General features: G+C 30.8%; 1 protein-coding gene across 1 annotated transcript; it reads right to left on the minus strand.

Annotated features, from left to right (window-relative positions):
- Positions 1-9,042: 9,042 nt before the first annotated feature.
- On the minus strand, positions 9,043-13,198 carry LOC118039727 (diaminopimelate decarboxylase 2, chloroplastic). The gene is made up of 8 exons (XM_035046512.2): positions 12,592-13,198; positions 12,062-12,236; positions 10,910-11,059; positions 10,529-10,690; positions 10,259-10,444; positions 9,589-9,711; positions 9,421-9,510; positions 9,043-9,257 (listed from the first exon to the last, which is right to left on the minus strand). Exons 1-8 carry the CDS (start codon positions 13,089-13,091, stop codon positions 9,177-9,179), a joined length of 1,467 nt encoding a protein of 488 aa, XP_034902403.1. The 5' UTR covers positions 13,092-13,198; the 3' UTR covers positions 9,043-9,176.
- Positions 13,199-15,818: the final 2,620 nt, after the last annotated feature.

A 15,818-nucleotide genomic window follows, 5' to 3' on the forward strand; every position in this document is an offset into this window, starting at 1 on the left:
TAAAATAAGTTCACTCCAGCTGCAAAGGGAGTTGTCAGATACGATTAATCCCAAAATCTCAATCTGTACCTTCTTGTTGTGAGAATGCAGGGTTTTTTTAATAGTTAAATGATTTTCTTAATAGCTGGGAGGCCCACAATGTACCCAAACACAAGGTGCTCTGCACTTTTTCTTTCACTTAAAATATACTTAGTTGATATTTTTTAGGCCCGGTCTAATAGATGGTCTGGTTCAATATCTGGATTCCGAGTGTTAAATAGATCACTGAATTGTTTGGGTTAAGGTTTTTAAAAAAAAATTAAAATAATAATAGACCATATATTAGACCGGGCCTAAAAGATATCAACTAAAAAAAAAATTAATAGTTATAATCAGATTTTTAACCGATCAACCAAGTTATCAAGTCATATCATGTTTTTTTTTTTTCCTTAATTTTTTTTAACTTGACCTGATTCTAATTTCAGATCAATCCGTCGGATCGGGTTCTAATTTTAAAAACTATATTTAGGTGACTTTTTATATAGATATTAAGTTTTTTTTATTAGGTTTTAAATAATTTATATTGAATTGGTGTATCTTAAAATAAAATAAACTTTTTCAGGACTTTTAATTAAATAGAACAATAATTACGTGACTCAATTTTCAATTTCGGTAACTCAACATACACGTAATAATAAAATTGCCATAATTAAAAAAAAAAAAAAACTGGCAGCATTTCCTCTATTTAGTAACGCTACTAAATTATCAACATCCTAAGTTTTCTGCATTAACCATCTTTTATCACACAGTCTAATTATCATGGTTATTTTGTCAGTAATCACCACAAACTTAATTAAACTATATTCATTTACATATACTCTTTATACCTATTACATAACACAAAATAGTTATATTCTATGGCTAATTATCTTACTAAATTAAAGAAAGTATAACTATAAAATTAAAAGGAAATATTAAAACATCATACTTCAACCAATTAAAAAAATATATACCTACATGCTGTACGTGAAGGTCATGCACCTAATATTTGTGGCCTTCTTGTAATGACATCTCATGTCATACATAACTAATGTTATCAATATTTTCACAAATACAATTACAGGCCTTATTTGGCCCCTCCCTTTTTATCTCATAAATATTCAATAATTTTAAATGGATAAATTCATTCTTATTCGCATTTCTTAATATAAATTTGATCATTCTTTTCACAAGAATTATCACCTTTAATGCTATAAAATAATTTACCCTTTATTAATAAGATGCATTTACAGATTTTCCAATTATTTTCTCTCAATTCTTCACCCGGCCGCCCAAAAGCCCCTTTATCTCTCTCTCTCTCTCTCTCTCTCTTATATATATATATATATATATATATATATATATATATATAATATATATATATATATATATAAAAAGCCTAATTCAATCATAATTGGTTCAATTAAACACCTACAACTCGTCAATTTTATCAAAATTTCAAACAAAATCCCCTCCATATTTTCTCCTTCTTTAGCCAAATATGTGTGTCCTTAGAAGGGAAAAATTTCTTTCAAATCTGTACAATTTCTCCACTTACCCAATTTTTTTCATTCTTTTAAACTTGATTCTGACAACAAATATTCTTACAATCTTCATAACCATAACAATTCAATTTCCCTAAAAGTATTATGTTTGTCACAATCAAGTCCCCTACTGACTCATTGTCCTAGTTGAGTCTCTTTTCTATTTGGTGTTGTTTGATCAGTTAGTTCTCCATCATGATTTCAATAACTATAGAATACAATGGGAGATTGATTGATTAAAATTTGAACATGTAAAAGATTTTAATTGAGAAAATTGATAGGAGATGGAATCAATTAGAACATGCATGATATTTTAGGTGTAGATTTTTGCTTTCCCCTTGACTTTAATGTTTATGATAACAAAATGAAAAGGAGTGGAAGTAAAAAGCTCATTACATGTTTCTCAAAAAAAAAGGGCTTAAGCCATGAACGAAACTAAGTTGCTAGTGTCTATTTTGGATTGTGCTAGAGATTGTTTTTCAAAGTTTTTTTATGCTTGGAAAAGCATCAAATTAATATTTTTTATTTCATTTTTAACAATTCATCTTTGACATCAACACATTAAAACAATCCAAAAACACAAAAATTAATTCAAAAATAAAAAAAAAAATTTCAAAAATACATTGAGAATGTAATGTTAAACACTATCTATTAAAAAGCAAACTTAATTGCATTTCAAACTTTGGTTTTGTATAAGCTAAAATACTTGATTTTTATTCATGAAGACATGCTTTTTTTTATTTCTTTTACAATTAACATCCGTCTTACAACAACTTTAACTAAACATAGTTTTTAAACCTTGTTTTTTTAAAATAACAACTAAAAGTTTTTTTCTTAAACTTGTCTTTTTAAAACCATAACCACAAAAGATAATCCAAAACCAAACACATATATAATCTTAGACTATTTTTTAACTGAATGCTTGTTAAACTTATCGCATGTTTTTTTTTTTTTGTTTGATAGTAAAACAATATCTTGGAATCATTTTGTTTATTGATAAAGGTTAGTTTTCATTTACGTCTAGCTTTAAAAATGTATTTTCATATCAATTCGGTAATACAAAAAATAATTCTCATAGATACGTGTTAAGCCTAAATAGGCATAGGGTCAACGAACTGCCAAATTCAGCACCCTTAGATCTAACTGATTGCTAAGCCCAATTAAGCATAGGTCTGGCAAATTGCGAGACCCAACTCCTTTAAGCTTCACTATGTGTGAAGCCTAAGTGAACATGGGTATGGCAAGTTGTTAAACCTAGCATATTTGGGCTTATTTGTGTGTCGAGCATAATTAGACATGAGTCTGACAATGTAGCTTGTAAGGCCTGACTTTCAAATTAGGCCTGCCCAAAATGCGTCTTACTAGTCAAGGTGAGCATGTAAAACACTCGCTTCCATGTGGGATCTTACAGACAACCTTCTCGACTTATTGACTTTTCTAATCGAGTATAGATCTAAAATGTTACCAGATCTGATGCTCTTGAGATTAGTTATATGCCAAGCTAAAGTGGATATGAGTTTGGCTCATTGCCATACATGTTGATAGTGGGCTTGGAAGTATGCTAGACACAAAAGGCTAAAGACCTAAATATCATTATAGGCCTTATGTTGGGCCATAAGGCTCAATTTTCTTTTTCTTATGACTTTTAACAATATCAATGATAATATTCAAAATATACATTCGTCTCTCATTCCCTATTAATATTAATGCCAATGATATTCCATTCCACATTAATATTTGTATAATGGATATTTATCATTTATTAATGCATGTGTAATAGATATTTATCTTTTATTAATATTATCAAGGTAAAATTACACTTCAAAACTAAGACTAACTATAAATTCACACTCCTCTTTTTAAAAAAAAAAAAACAAGACTAATGGGCTATAAATACCCCTATCCATTCCACATTAATAAACATTTGAATTTTGAAACATCATCATATTATTCATTTAAACATGATGCACAATTAGCCAAAGCTACATATACCATCCTTAATGTATATGTATATGACAATAAGATAAATACGAAGAAATACACATGAAACAAACTTGAAAAGAAATGCCCGAGTCCAATTATGAAACACAAGAATGTCAAGCAAGTTTGAGAGACCAAAATAGCAATCCAAGGTTTAATTGACAAAACCCTTTACTAAAAGTATTTATTTTTGGTGTTTAAAAACTCAATTAAATTTTTAAAAAGTGTTTAATTATTTAATTGAGGGTTTAATCGAAAGGGAAATCAACTTTGGAAGTCAATTTCAAAGTAATTGATGTTTGGGACTCAATTCGAAGCTTGAAAAGTTTGATTTAGTCAAATCAGGGACTTAATTGCATAACAATCAAAGTCTAGTGAGCAAATAGGGGCTTAATTGAACTTTTCTATGTGCCATGGATCAACTTGCAAAAGCACGCGACTTTAGGGATTGAAATCAGGGAGGAATCAGGGGTTAAATCGAAAAAATTAAAAGTTTCGTGGTCATTTAGGGGGTAATTGAACATATCAGAAACCAAGGATCAACTTGTAAAAGATGCTCAAAATTAAGGTGACAAACAAAGTTTGACAGAGATACAATTGCATGAAATTAGAAAAAAAAAAAAAACAAAGAAATTAAGGATAAAATAAAATGAAATTAGAAGATTAGGGATTGAATTAAACTATGACATATCCCAAATAAAAAAAAAAAAACAATCTATAAAAATTAGTCAAAACAACGCCGTTCAAAGTATTGTGCTTCTTTTTCTTCAGTTTTTAGCTAATTAAGGAGGCATTTTCAAACGACTGAATGCAATATTTTTTACCACTCTAAAGACTGAAAACCACCATCATTCGATCAAGAAACACCCCCTTTACAACCCTATATCTATAATATTAAATGTTTACGTCCCATTTTCTCTATGAATATCCACAACATCCTGTCCCTAGTCAGCCAAAACCACAGTTTCAAACATTATGCTGTTTGAGTGGACACTTTCAAATGATCAAATATAGAGCTACAAACCTCTAAATCAAGAAATAGCGGGTCTAATTGAATGACATGCACCCCCTCTACCAAGTTCGGGTGGTCTCATGTGACATTGATATCATAGATGCTCCAATAAAGTCCTGAAAATGGTTAACCCATTTAATGTTGACAAGAATATTCAGTTGTAGAAAAACGCCCAGCTTTCTCATTGGTTTCCATTTAAAAACCTCTAGAATGATCATGTTAAGGGTTTAAAACCTTTCTCTCAGGATTAAAGGGCATGAAACACTCACCTTGGTCCCCAAGAACCCTACAAAACCACTTACACCTAAAACCAACACTCACATGGCAAAACTAGCTAGGTTTTAGTTGTTTGGAACCCTAGACAACCCATATAGAAGACCTAAACCTGCTTATAAAAAAAAAGGGTTGAAGAACACCATAGGAAAGGAAAAAACAGAAGAGAAAAGCAAAGGAAAAGAAAGAAGAGAGAAGAGAAAAGAAACTTAAGCTAAAGGGCAAGGGTCCTACCCAGAAAGTTTTCAAGGCTTCAGTTCTAATCTAGGGAGGTCTGAAAACAAAAAGAAAAGAAGGCAATACCAAGAACCAATCCAAACTTAGATATTTAAAACCAAGAAGGTATACATTTTCTTACCTTGAAAGTAAAGTCCATGAGGCATGTTAGATCTTTCTCTTGTTTTCAATATGAAGTTTTGATTGCCATGACATGTTTTTTATTGCTTTTTTGTCGTTTCTTTACATTAAACTTGGATTTTAAGTTTGTCACGGATGGTAGCAAAGATGCAGAGGCATTTTCTGTTAATGAAAGGATAGCCTGACCATTTGAAGTGAAAGTGGTCAGATTTTGAAGCTCTTTTTGTCTAAATCCATTTATTGTTTTGAGTTGATAGTTATTTAGGTTTGGAATCAATGCAATTTTTAGTTACTGTGTTGTTTTGTTTGTTTCTTTAGCCATAACAATGTTTCTTATTAATAGTTTGGTTTGTGGGGAGAGGAAGGGCTCGTTTTAAAGCCTAAAAATGGCCTTTCTAAGTGCATTCTTGTTTGCCAGCTTTTTAGGCAGATTTTCTACATTTTAAAGCAGATTCATCCATTTAATCTTGTCTTAAGTGCTAGTCTCAAACCTTGCTTGGTTTAATTTTTGTTTTAGATAGGTCTGTTCATCGTCTTTAATAAGTAATCTAGGAGTTTGTAGCATCAATAACAAGTTTTAACCGATTTAATCCTAGGATTTTGGTTTCAAATCGAAACCCTTTTTTGGTGTAAAATCATGTGGTTTTATCAATCATCAAGAGTTTTGAACCTTTGATTCTTGATCTAGGGAGGTTTATGAACAAAAACATGTCTTTTTTTGTTCGAAATCTACTTTGGATTAAGAACCACATTTTAAGGGAAGACGAAGAACATTCATCTGTTTTATTTTGTTTTTTCTGTTGTGATCCATTTTCATTTGAAAATTTTTTAGTTTTTGTGTTTTTCATCTATTTTGATCTGTTTCGTTCCTATTTTCTTTCTTTCGGTTTGTTTACCCCCAAAAAAAAGAGATGAAAAAGAAAAAAGAGTGATATATATATATATATATATATATATATATATATATATATATATATATATATATAAACAAAAAATAGCATAAAAAAAAAAAAACAAATTAGAAAACAATTTTTTAGTTTCTTTTTAGGATTTTTCCCTTTTTAGAAAATGTCCTCTTAAAAATTATTTTTTTTATTCTCAAGTAAAAAACAAAAAGATGTCATACGACCAAATCTCTAAAAAATTTATTAAAAAAATATATTATTTAGTATTTTCATACGAAAACAAAAATATATGTTTTTTTTTTTTGGCATGCATTTTAGGATTTAATAATCAATTTATTAAATCCATGAGAATTTGGCCAATATTTCAAAAAAAAAAATTTTTTTTTAATTCATGATAATTAATGGTAAAAATTCTGGTATAGAACATTGAACCTACAAGTGAGACTAGTATTTAAAATATCAGAGTTAACTAGAAAATTCTCAAAGTTATTCTAAATATGTCATCAATTTTAATTGGGAGTATTTTTTCACCGTAATACATAAATTACAAAGAGCCTTTTCCTAAGAATTTATTTAGGTGCACGAGTCCATAATAAATTCTTAAACACGAGATTTATTCATACGAATAAATCTCAAATTACAAATAAATTACCGACTAAAAAACCATTAAAACTTTTAAACTACATCAAATCACAAAACAAATTACCTCAAATAGAATGCATTAAAGGTACTAATATCTTTTATAGCCACAACTAATCTTTACTTTCAAATCTCTAATAAGATCTATACACCTGGGTTTTTAATGATCGTGAACAAAACAACTAGATGGCAACACTTTCAGCCCCTTAAAATCTGCCTTTCGCCACATCCGACAAATACTATCCTGAGCAATAAAGGTACAATAGTCATGGATCTCAAATGGAGGGCCATGGCATTGTCAAGATCATGATCCAGGAAGATGCATGTCGCAATTTACACTATCTTGCTCAGAGAATAGAGTTAGTTTGGAAAAGATGGTTGTTTAGTGGCATGTCGAGATCATGCACGGATGATCCAGGACCACTAGGAAATTGCTTTCCCCTCTCCATCTTTTCTTTCTTTCTTTCCCATTTGGCTGCATTATCCATCGTGAAAGGCAATGGAAGAAAAATGGCCACAGAATGGGAGTGTTGGAAACAGTTTCGCGTTCACGCGGAGAAGTTAGATTTTTATTCAATTGATTGATGGATTGAGCATCCAAGCAACTCAGATGGATCAAGCATCAAGCTTTCATAGCCTTGAAAAAGGAGAAGGAGTGAGAATATTAGCTACCGGTCAACTTATTGGCGACAGTTTCTTTCCCACGGCCGTGCGAGGGGCCGCCATGGCAATGGCACTCCGAAGCTTTTATGATCTTTTAAAGATTTGGACATTACATTTGAAGAGCAGCTGATACGGAGCTTTTATACGGACCAGTGATGAAATCTGCTTGGATTTTCTACACGAAACCTTTTGGCGGCAAAAGGCGGCCTGGGGGTTGAGGCAGAGGAACACAACAAAAATTTTAAACGGGGCCATTAATGAGATATATAATCTTTAGAAGGACTTTGATGAAATAATATCAATTACGGGGGGGGCAAAAAATAAATATGCAGGAAACTTTTACAGATAGGGGTCCTGCCTTTTCCTATTGGAACCGCCACTCACAACATTGAGCATTCTGCACAGAAATTGGCTTGTAAAGTGAAACGATAAAGGGTAGCAAAAAGACAAGAGCAATTATAGTTATAGTTTATGCCCATATATTTCGATCATATGCGTTCACATCGTGTTTTTTTTTAAAAAAATATTTTTTTATTTTAAATATTTTATATATATATATTTTTTAAAAATTTATTGTAATGGGTTGATATTAAAAATGAATTTTAAAAAATAAAAAATATATTATTTTAATATATTTTTAAATAAAAAATCTTTAAAAAATAACTGTTATCACTGTAATTACAAAAACCGCCTTCTATTTATGGTTTGATCAAATCAGACATTCATCCTGATTTTTTTATTTTCTCCCTCCTCTATGATTCTTAATGTCATTATCTCAATCAAATCTCTATGCAATGTTGATCTATTATCTCAATCAAATCTCTATTCATGCTTCATAACAAGGAGCATAGGGTCACTTTCTAATAAAGATAGTGCACCTCCATTTAATTCTAGATTCAAGATTTAAGTGATAAAAATATGTGGACTAAAAAATCAGCAAGTCTCTCCTTGTTCGACTTGTCAAGCAAGTTATCTTCCAAAAAAAAAAATATTGGAACCACACTAGTATTATATAGTGTTTGATATTGCGTTTCAGAATAAAAAAAATTAAATTTATTTTATTTTTTTAAATTAATATTTTTTAATATTTTTATGATTATTTTAATAAATTGATATAAAAAATAATTTTTTAAAATAAAGAAAATATTTTTTCATATGTTTTAAAATAAAAATCACTTTAAAAACCAATCACCATAAAACTGTCAAACACCCTTGTATGTCTAGCAAGCAGATAGGTTGCACAATAATTATAGATGGCTGGACTCTTCATCTATATATCTACACACACACACACACACACACACTTGAAAAATAAATGTATAGATAGATATTAGAAAGGTTACCATGGTGATTTAGAGCGAAATTTTTATTGAATTCTGATGAGGTATGTACATTGTTTATAGGAACACCGATTGCGAAGTGCTTTGCAAAGAGGTCCAGTTAGTAGATTCTGATTTTCAATTGGGCATTGGATGCAAATACCGGCCTTTGAAAAGCTTGGCACAAACCGTCGTAGCCCACAAGCTTAGATTCAATTCTTTTGAATGCCTGTTTAAATGTTTAATACTTTTTAAAATGTTTTTAACTCAGATATATATAATATATATATATATATATCTTTTTGAGTATTTAAGTTGTAAGAGGCTGGGAATTGATGCAATGAATAAATCCAGCAGCTGATTGAATATCTGAATTGAGACAACCAGCAGGGTGGGATACGCAGAAAACACAATACAAGCAAAAAACAGGTTTCATTGCCTCAGTAGAAGTGGTTACTGTCTGCAATCAAAGACCCTCAAAGAACCGAATATGGTCTTCGAATGTCTCCCCATGACGAATTTTGGAAACACTTCCATCTTCTTCAACCTACAAACACAAACTCAAGCTCTGAGAACCATGTTTCTAGCCTAATATCATTTAAACAGCATAAATCATTAATGCATTAGCAAACAAACAATGTGTTGGTGAGACAAACATTCAATCATAATTTATAGCACACGGCGTTGTAAGATCAAAAGTTAATTCATACCCAGTACTCGGGAGGGCACATCTTGAGATTGTATGTCGATGCCATGCTCATGCAGTAAGCACCTGCATCATGAACAACCAAACCAGCTCCCTGCAGAAAAAACTCTTGATGAGAAAATGAAGATTCTTGTTGCAAACCACAACAAAAGAAAGAGGAGGAGCAAAAAACCTTAGCTGGAGTTGGAAGTTCTCTATCCTTTCCCAGGAAATCTGCTGACTCACAGACAGGACCAACCACATCAAAAGTTGAAACTTCAGCCTTGGGTGATGCAGGAGAAACAAGCTCTATGTGCTGAAACCAAACAAAAAAACGAGTCAACTCCAAGCAAGAAAGAGAACAGCTTTTAGTAATGATATGATCATGTGGAAAAAAAGAAGGCACCCCTAGTAACTTGAAATTGTAGTCAACAGGGAGATAACATATCTATATATATAACAACATACATTCTGAGGGAAGCCAAATTCCTTCAATTTAATAAAATATTATGTTTATCCATAGCAATAGATCCATAGCTACGAGTATAATAAGCAGGGGCCCTCCTAGAAATAGTCAACCATTGCCAACCCTAAAGAATGTCAAACATATTTCAGATACCCAAATCATTTTCAAGGGCATCATTCAGTACCCCCTACAATCATAGTCATTCCACAAACAAAGATGTTACTGTATGATAGCTAAGTGTTGCTATTGAGTAAAAGCACACTAAATGAAAAGGCACTTCCAGATGATAGAATATAAAAAAAAATGACATCATAATACCATAGAATAAATAGATTATTCTACTGTTAAACATGACACACTCAATATTGAAAAGGGTTTATCATGTTCTGATACTTACTTGATAAGCATCATAAAGACTAGGACGGATAAGTTCAGCCATGCTGCCATCTATCACAACAAAATTTTTTGTTCCATTAGTTTTAACCCCAGTGACCCTATTCACCAAGCAGCAAGTATTTGCAATGACCGATCTCCCAGGTTCAATGATGAGATTGAGATCTCGTGAGAGAACCAGTTCGCGAACCTAAACCAACAACTAATAGTGTCAATATTAAGAATTTCCATATGTTGGGATATACTGAACATGATTTAGATATATGATCGTTACAGTGTCAATGAGATCTCTTGGAGTAGGAAGGACTGCACCAGAATGATAATAATCTATACCCAAACCACCTCCAATGTTTAAGTAATCAACTTCAAAGCCCTGAGCTCTGATTTCGTCAATGTAGTTAACCATGAGAACTGCAGCATCCCTGAATATGTCCACCTAAAAGACATAGCAAAGAGAGGTTCAACTTTGCGTTCAATGACTAATAGCAGCGTATGCATAGAGAAAGAAAATACATGAAAGTATTTATGCCCCAGAAAAATGGAGCGTGGTGGTAACAGAATTGAATAGAATAATAAATGATAAGAATATTTCAAGCATCATAACCAATAATTAGTAGAAAAGAAAAAAAAAGCCAAGAGTTTTCTGTTGGGATACCTTGGTGATAGTTGATCCTAGATGGCAATGGGCCCCCACAAGCTTCAGCTCATCACGGTGTGCCTTTACAGCATCCAGAAACCATTGCAGCTTCTCATTTCTAATACCAAATTTAGAGTTCTTGTTCCCTGTAGCAACATAAGGATGAACCTAAAGAATACAAGCACAAAGCATTTGATTATAAAAATGAATCAAACGCAGCAATCTCCACAAAAATCTTTATCATATACTTTTTGGAAACTTAATCAGCACAAACTACAATGTCAAAGAATTTCTCATCTTGACTTTTCATCATGAAAGGACCTGCTTGTCATGGGTTAAGGATTAAATATATTATAATGGAGCTGGATGAGGTGGTGATGGGAAGAGAGATAAATTGTCCAACAGTACTGACGCATGGACAAAAATAGCACTTGCCATGTTGTTAAGGCAGTAAGTTAGGCATGAAAAAGAGGAAGTGTTGAGGTGTGGCATTAACAGGGATTCCATTATGGAGCAGCAGCAGATGGAAAAGATGCTGACCATGACTGCTTGTACTGATGATGCAGAGAGCCAAAGCAGAAGGAAGAGAGATATGACTTTGTTCTATGTGAATTACTTTAGAAAAGTTAAAGTACTTAGCATAAGTTGAACTTCTTTCTTTACTGAAACAAATCAATGTTGATCATATCAATTCCTAAATAGAAAAGATCAAACATCAATTCTGAATCCCAACCATCAAAACTACAAATTTTAAACTAACTTTTTCAGTGGCTTTAATCAATTCAAGTGGCTGAAGTTCTTATTCATGAAATTTCAAGGCTGAAAATAGAATGAGGCAACTTATGATTCCTCTAAGTAAAGAGTGCCAAGGACTTTCTAAACATATATATTATTGACTCAAAAATATCCAGAGGTTCTTCTCTCCATCGAACAATTACACTGTTATACTCATTATGGAACTTGTTGAAGAGATATATTAAAATATCCAGAGGCTCCAGTTCCTATTTCAAATTTCTAACTAAGTTTACTTAGGCCATGAATTAACTGAATCAACAAACTAGCTATAACTTTTCTGATGCCAATTTCAAATAATATGACCAGATTAACAAACATTCTAGTATCTGTTTCTTTACCATCAAGTCACTTGCTCACAAGATAGCTATTACATACCTGAGGGTCAACATCTGGGTTGATCCGGAGTAGAACATTAACCTTCTTGCCAGCAATTCTAGCAGCTGCCACAATATTTTCCAAATCAAATTCACTATCCACGTTAACAAAAACACCTTCTTGAGCAGCCAGAACCAAATCCTCCAGCAGCTTCCCATTTCCATTAAAAATACACCTGTTCATCCACACATTTAAACCACATCAAACAACACAAAAACTCCCACAAGCACAACACTAATTAGCCCTTTATAATACAATGAGCAAATCCTAAACTAAATACCACAAAACCAATCTCATTTAAATTTGGCACGCCACGGATAAAATTTCAAAACTGTCACAAAACAAAAAAGTAGCAAAAACAAGTCTCAACTCAACCTTCCAACAACAAAAAATTACTCATAAAAAGACACGCTATACTTTTAAGTTAAAATACATGAGAGAAAACAAGGCCTAGTCTTCTAATAACCCGAAACACATAAGAAGACACACGGTCTCTCCCCAGATGCACAATTAAATCATCATAAACATACCTTGTGGGATCGAAACCGGCCCGAAGAGCCAACCTAAGCTCGTTACCACTTACCAAAACAGCACCACAACCCAACCCTCTCAAATGCTCCAAAATCTTCAAATTATTATTAGCCTTAATAGCATAACCAATAATAGAATTCAGTCCTTGTAAGGCATCCTTATAAGCCTCAACATTTCTAGTAATCTGTGGCTTACTATACAAATAAAACGGTCTCTTCTCAACATTCTCCATAATCTCCTGAACCTTAAGGTTCTCACAGCGGAGAAACCCATCGTTGGATTTGGTGAAACAATGCTTAAACTGTGTGGTTTCCTGTGCTGTGGTTGTAGCGTGGTTTTGTTGGGAAATAACTGCCTTGAGAGAAAGGGGTTTGAGAGAGTTTTTTTTTGTTAGTTTAAAGGGCAAAATTGATTTTTTGGAAAATAGGTTTTGATTTAGGGAGTGAGTTAGGGTTTTGGAAATGAAGCGTGACTGAGAGAGATCTGTAGCAGTCGCCATTGATGGAGAAGTGAGTGTCGGAAAAGAGTTTGTGTTTTTAGGGTTTTACAGAGTCAAGAGGAAGTCAAAAAAAATGCCCTGCCATTAAAAGTTTTTTGGGTGGAAATTAATGGGATAAATTGATCTGTGAAATGATAAAAAAACAAAAGTTGTGGTGAAATAATATATTTTTAGATGTTGAGGTTGAGAATAGTGACAAAATTTTAATTAATTTTGTGGTTGTAAATTGTGATATTTATTTAAAGTTAGGTCTAATTGGTTGATCAGTTTGTTAAATTAATTCATCGGTTTGTAAGTAACATAACAAAATTATCAAAATTAAGATCATAGTGCGAGATTCTTGAAATTTAAAAATCCAACAATTAAAATAGTAATTTCATGGCTATGGTAAAAAAAAATCTTTAAAAACTTTTATAAAAATTTAAGTGCGATCACATAATTAAACTGAAAATTATGATCATTTTAAGTTGTTATTTTAATTTAACACAACTAGATCTTCTAAGAACCTAAACATATCCCTTTAATCTATAAATATATTTACTAAGTCATTCATATAATCTGTCCGGATAGATCTTTATATAGTTATGGCAAACTCATCTAATTGTTCAAAATCATCCATGAGAATTATTATATAAACAATACTTTTTTAAGATTTTAACTATAATTTGTTTTTGTATCTATAAATTACACAAAAATATATATTTCTATTCTTAGAATATATTTTTAAAGAAAATTCATAAAATTATAGGTTTTGTGTGAAATCATAGTTACTTGTATTGGTTACAATAGTATGTTTGGAGTGAGATGATTTTTAGAAGAGTCAAATTGGTAATATAGTTGTTTGAATATTATGAATATGGTTCTTTTTTGTTTATATACATTTTAAATGGTAAAAAGTCACTTAAAAAAATGAATTGTGTTTTATTATATTTGATACACAACTATTTTAATATTTCAATATAATTCGGTTGACGTGGCAAGGCTTAGAAATAATTCGAACGATTTTCAATCAACCAAATATTAAATGATAAATTTAAAAACATTAAATAAAAAAAAAAATAACTCGAGTTAATCTGGGTGAACTTGTCAAACCATGAGACAAAAATAATTTCATAGAAAACAAACCGAAAAAACATAGATTTTAAAAAAAAATTAAAGGGAAAAAAATATTTTTGTAAGATACATTAAAAATAGTATTTTTATAATTGAAATGCTAAAAACCATTTTGTTTAGATTTTCCTTATTGCATGAAAAAGCCAATAGTGTTTGTTTTTTCTTTCTCTCCGTTTAGCACCTAGGTTGGACTTGACCTATGTCATTTGATATAAATTTTGCACTTTTCATCCTAAAATTTACTTTTTATTGTACTTTTAATTTTTTATTCAATTATACTTTTAATTCCAAAACAAAAAACTTAAAGGAAAAAACATCCATAAAAAAATCAAACATTAAATCAATTAAGAGTAAGGACCAAATTTAATGCAATTTAATAATAAAATAAAATAAATAATCCCAAATAAAATAAATATAAATTAAAAGAATAAAAACGAAGTTTTAAGGATTAAAAAAAGAAATCATAGAGGGTGAACTTAAAAAACATGTAAAAACTAAGTGAACCCAGATAAATATCTTAAATTTAGTCAAATCTAAAAAAACTTGTAACCCATAAAAACCCGGATCTAGACCCAATCAAAAAGTTTTTTATAAGTCAATTTCAAAATAAAAATTTTAAGAACTTCTCAAAGTAAAAAAATCAACAATTAAAAGAACATAAATTAAATTTGATAAAAAAAAAAGATGAAATCACAAAACAAAACCAATTTTAAAAATGATCTCAAATAAAACTTATCAATGCCAAACAAATTAACAATATAAAAGAAGATGGATTAAATTTGATAGAAAAACAAAATCAATTTAAAGAATGACTCAAAATAAAAAAAATAACAATAAAAAAAATAAGAACTAGATTTGAAAGATTAAAAAAATATAATAGGGGTGAAATTGAAAAGATACACTAAATTTATAAACCATTTAAGTTGAAAAAATATATATATATATATATATATATATATATATATATATATATAACAAAAACAAAAAGGCCAAATTTGAATAACCAACAAGTTAAAATGTTGTTCTTAAATTTTGTAGGTGTTGACATGAAAATCTAGGTGGAGAGAGAGACTAGAGGGGTAAAAAGAAATGACTTTTAGTGCCAAACCGCTATGAATTGTGGCGCTTGCGCCACCTCATGGTGTTGAGGACGCTGAGATTTTTTAAAGATTGTCTTAAAATAAGGTGCTTGATGATTGGACAACTCCTCATACGTTGCCAGAATAACAAAAGATTGTCCACGTGATGGTGCATGTTATTAAGCTTTTTTTTAATTATATTTAATAAATATAATTTTTAACATACCTTGGAATCCTTGAAATTTATAATAAAAATAAAATAAAATAATAAAAAAATCTTAAACAAGAGTTTAGCTGGTCTTGTCTTTTAAGGTTACACTATCCTAAAAAAAATTACAAAATTACATTTGTGCAGTAGACATTAAATTATTTAATTAAAGGGTTAAATGAGTGATTTAACTGTTGAGTTAAAAGCTCAATTATAAAAATAACTCCACGCAGCCCGTTTATATAATGATGAAAAGATGAACCTGCTCTCATAACCAAGTTAAAAGATTAAGTGACAAGAGGCATCATAATGATTAGAATATTGTAA

Source organism: Populus alba, chromosome 4, assembly GCF_005239225.2.
Source record: "Populus alba chromosome 4, ASM523922v2, whole genome shotgun sequence".
Lineage (NCBI taxonomy): Eukaryota > Viridiplantae > Streptophyta > Magnoliopsida > Malpighiales > Salicaceae > Populus > Populus alba.

Bases quoted from the DNA above. Each gene is read 5' to 3' on its own strand.
- LOC118039727 (XM_035046512.2), bottom strand. From the start codon at position 13,091: ATGGCGACTGCTACAGATCTCTCTCAGTCACGCTTCATTTCCAAAACC. The intron at 11,060-12,061 runs GTATGTAATAGC...TGTATTCTTTAG, and splicing joins ACCCAGATGTTGACCCTCAG to GTTCATCCTTATGTTGCTAC. The intron at 10,445-10,528 runs GTAACGATCATA...TTGTTGGTTTAG, and splicing joins CAAGAGATCTCATTGACACT to GTTCGCGAACTGGTTCTCTC.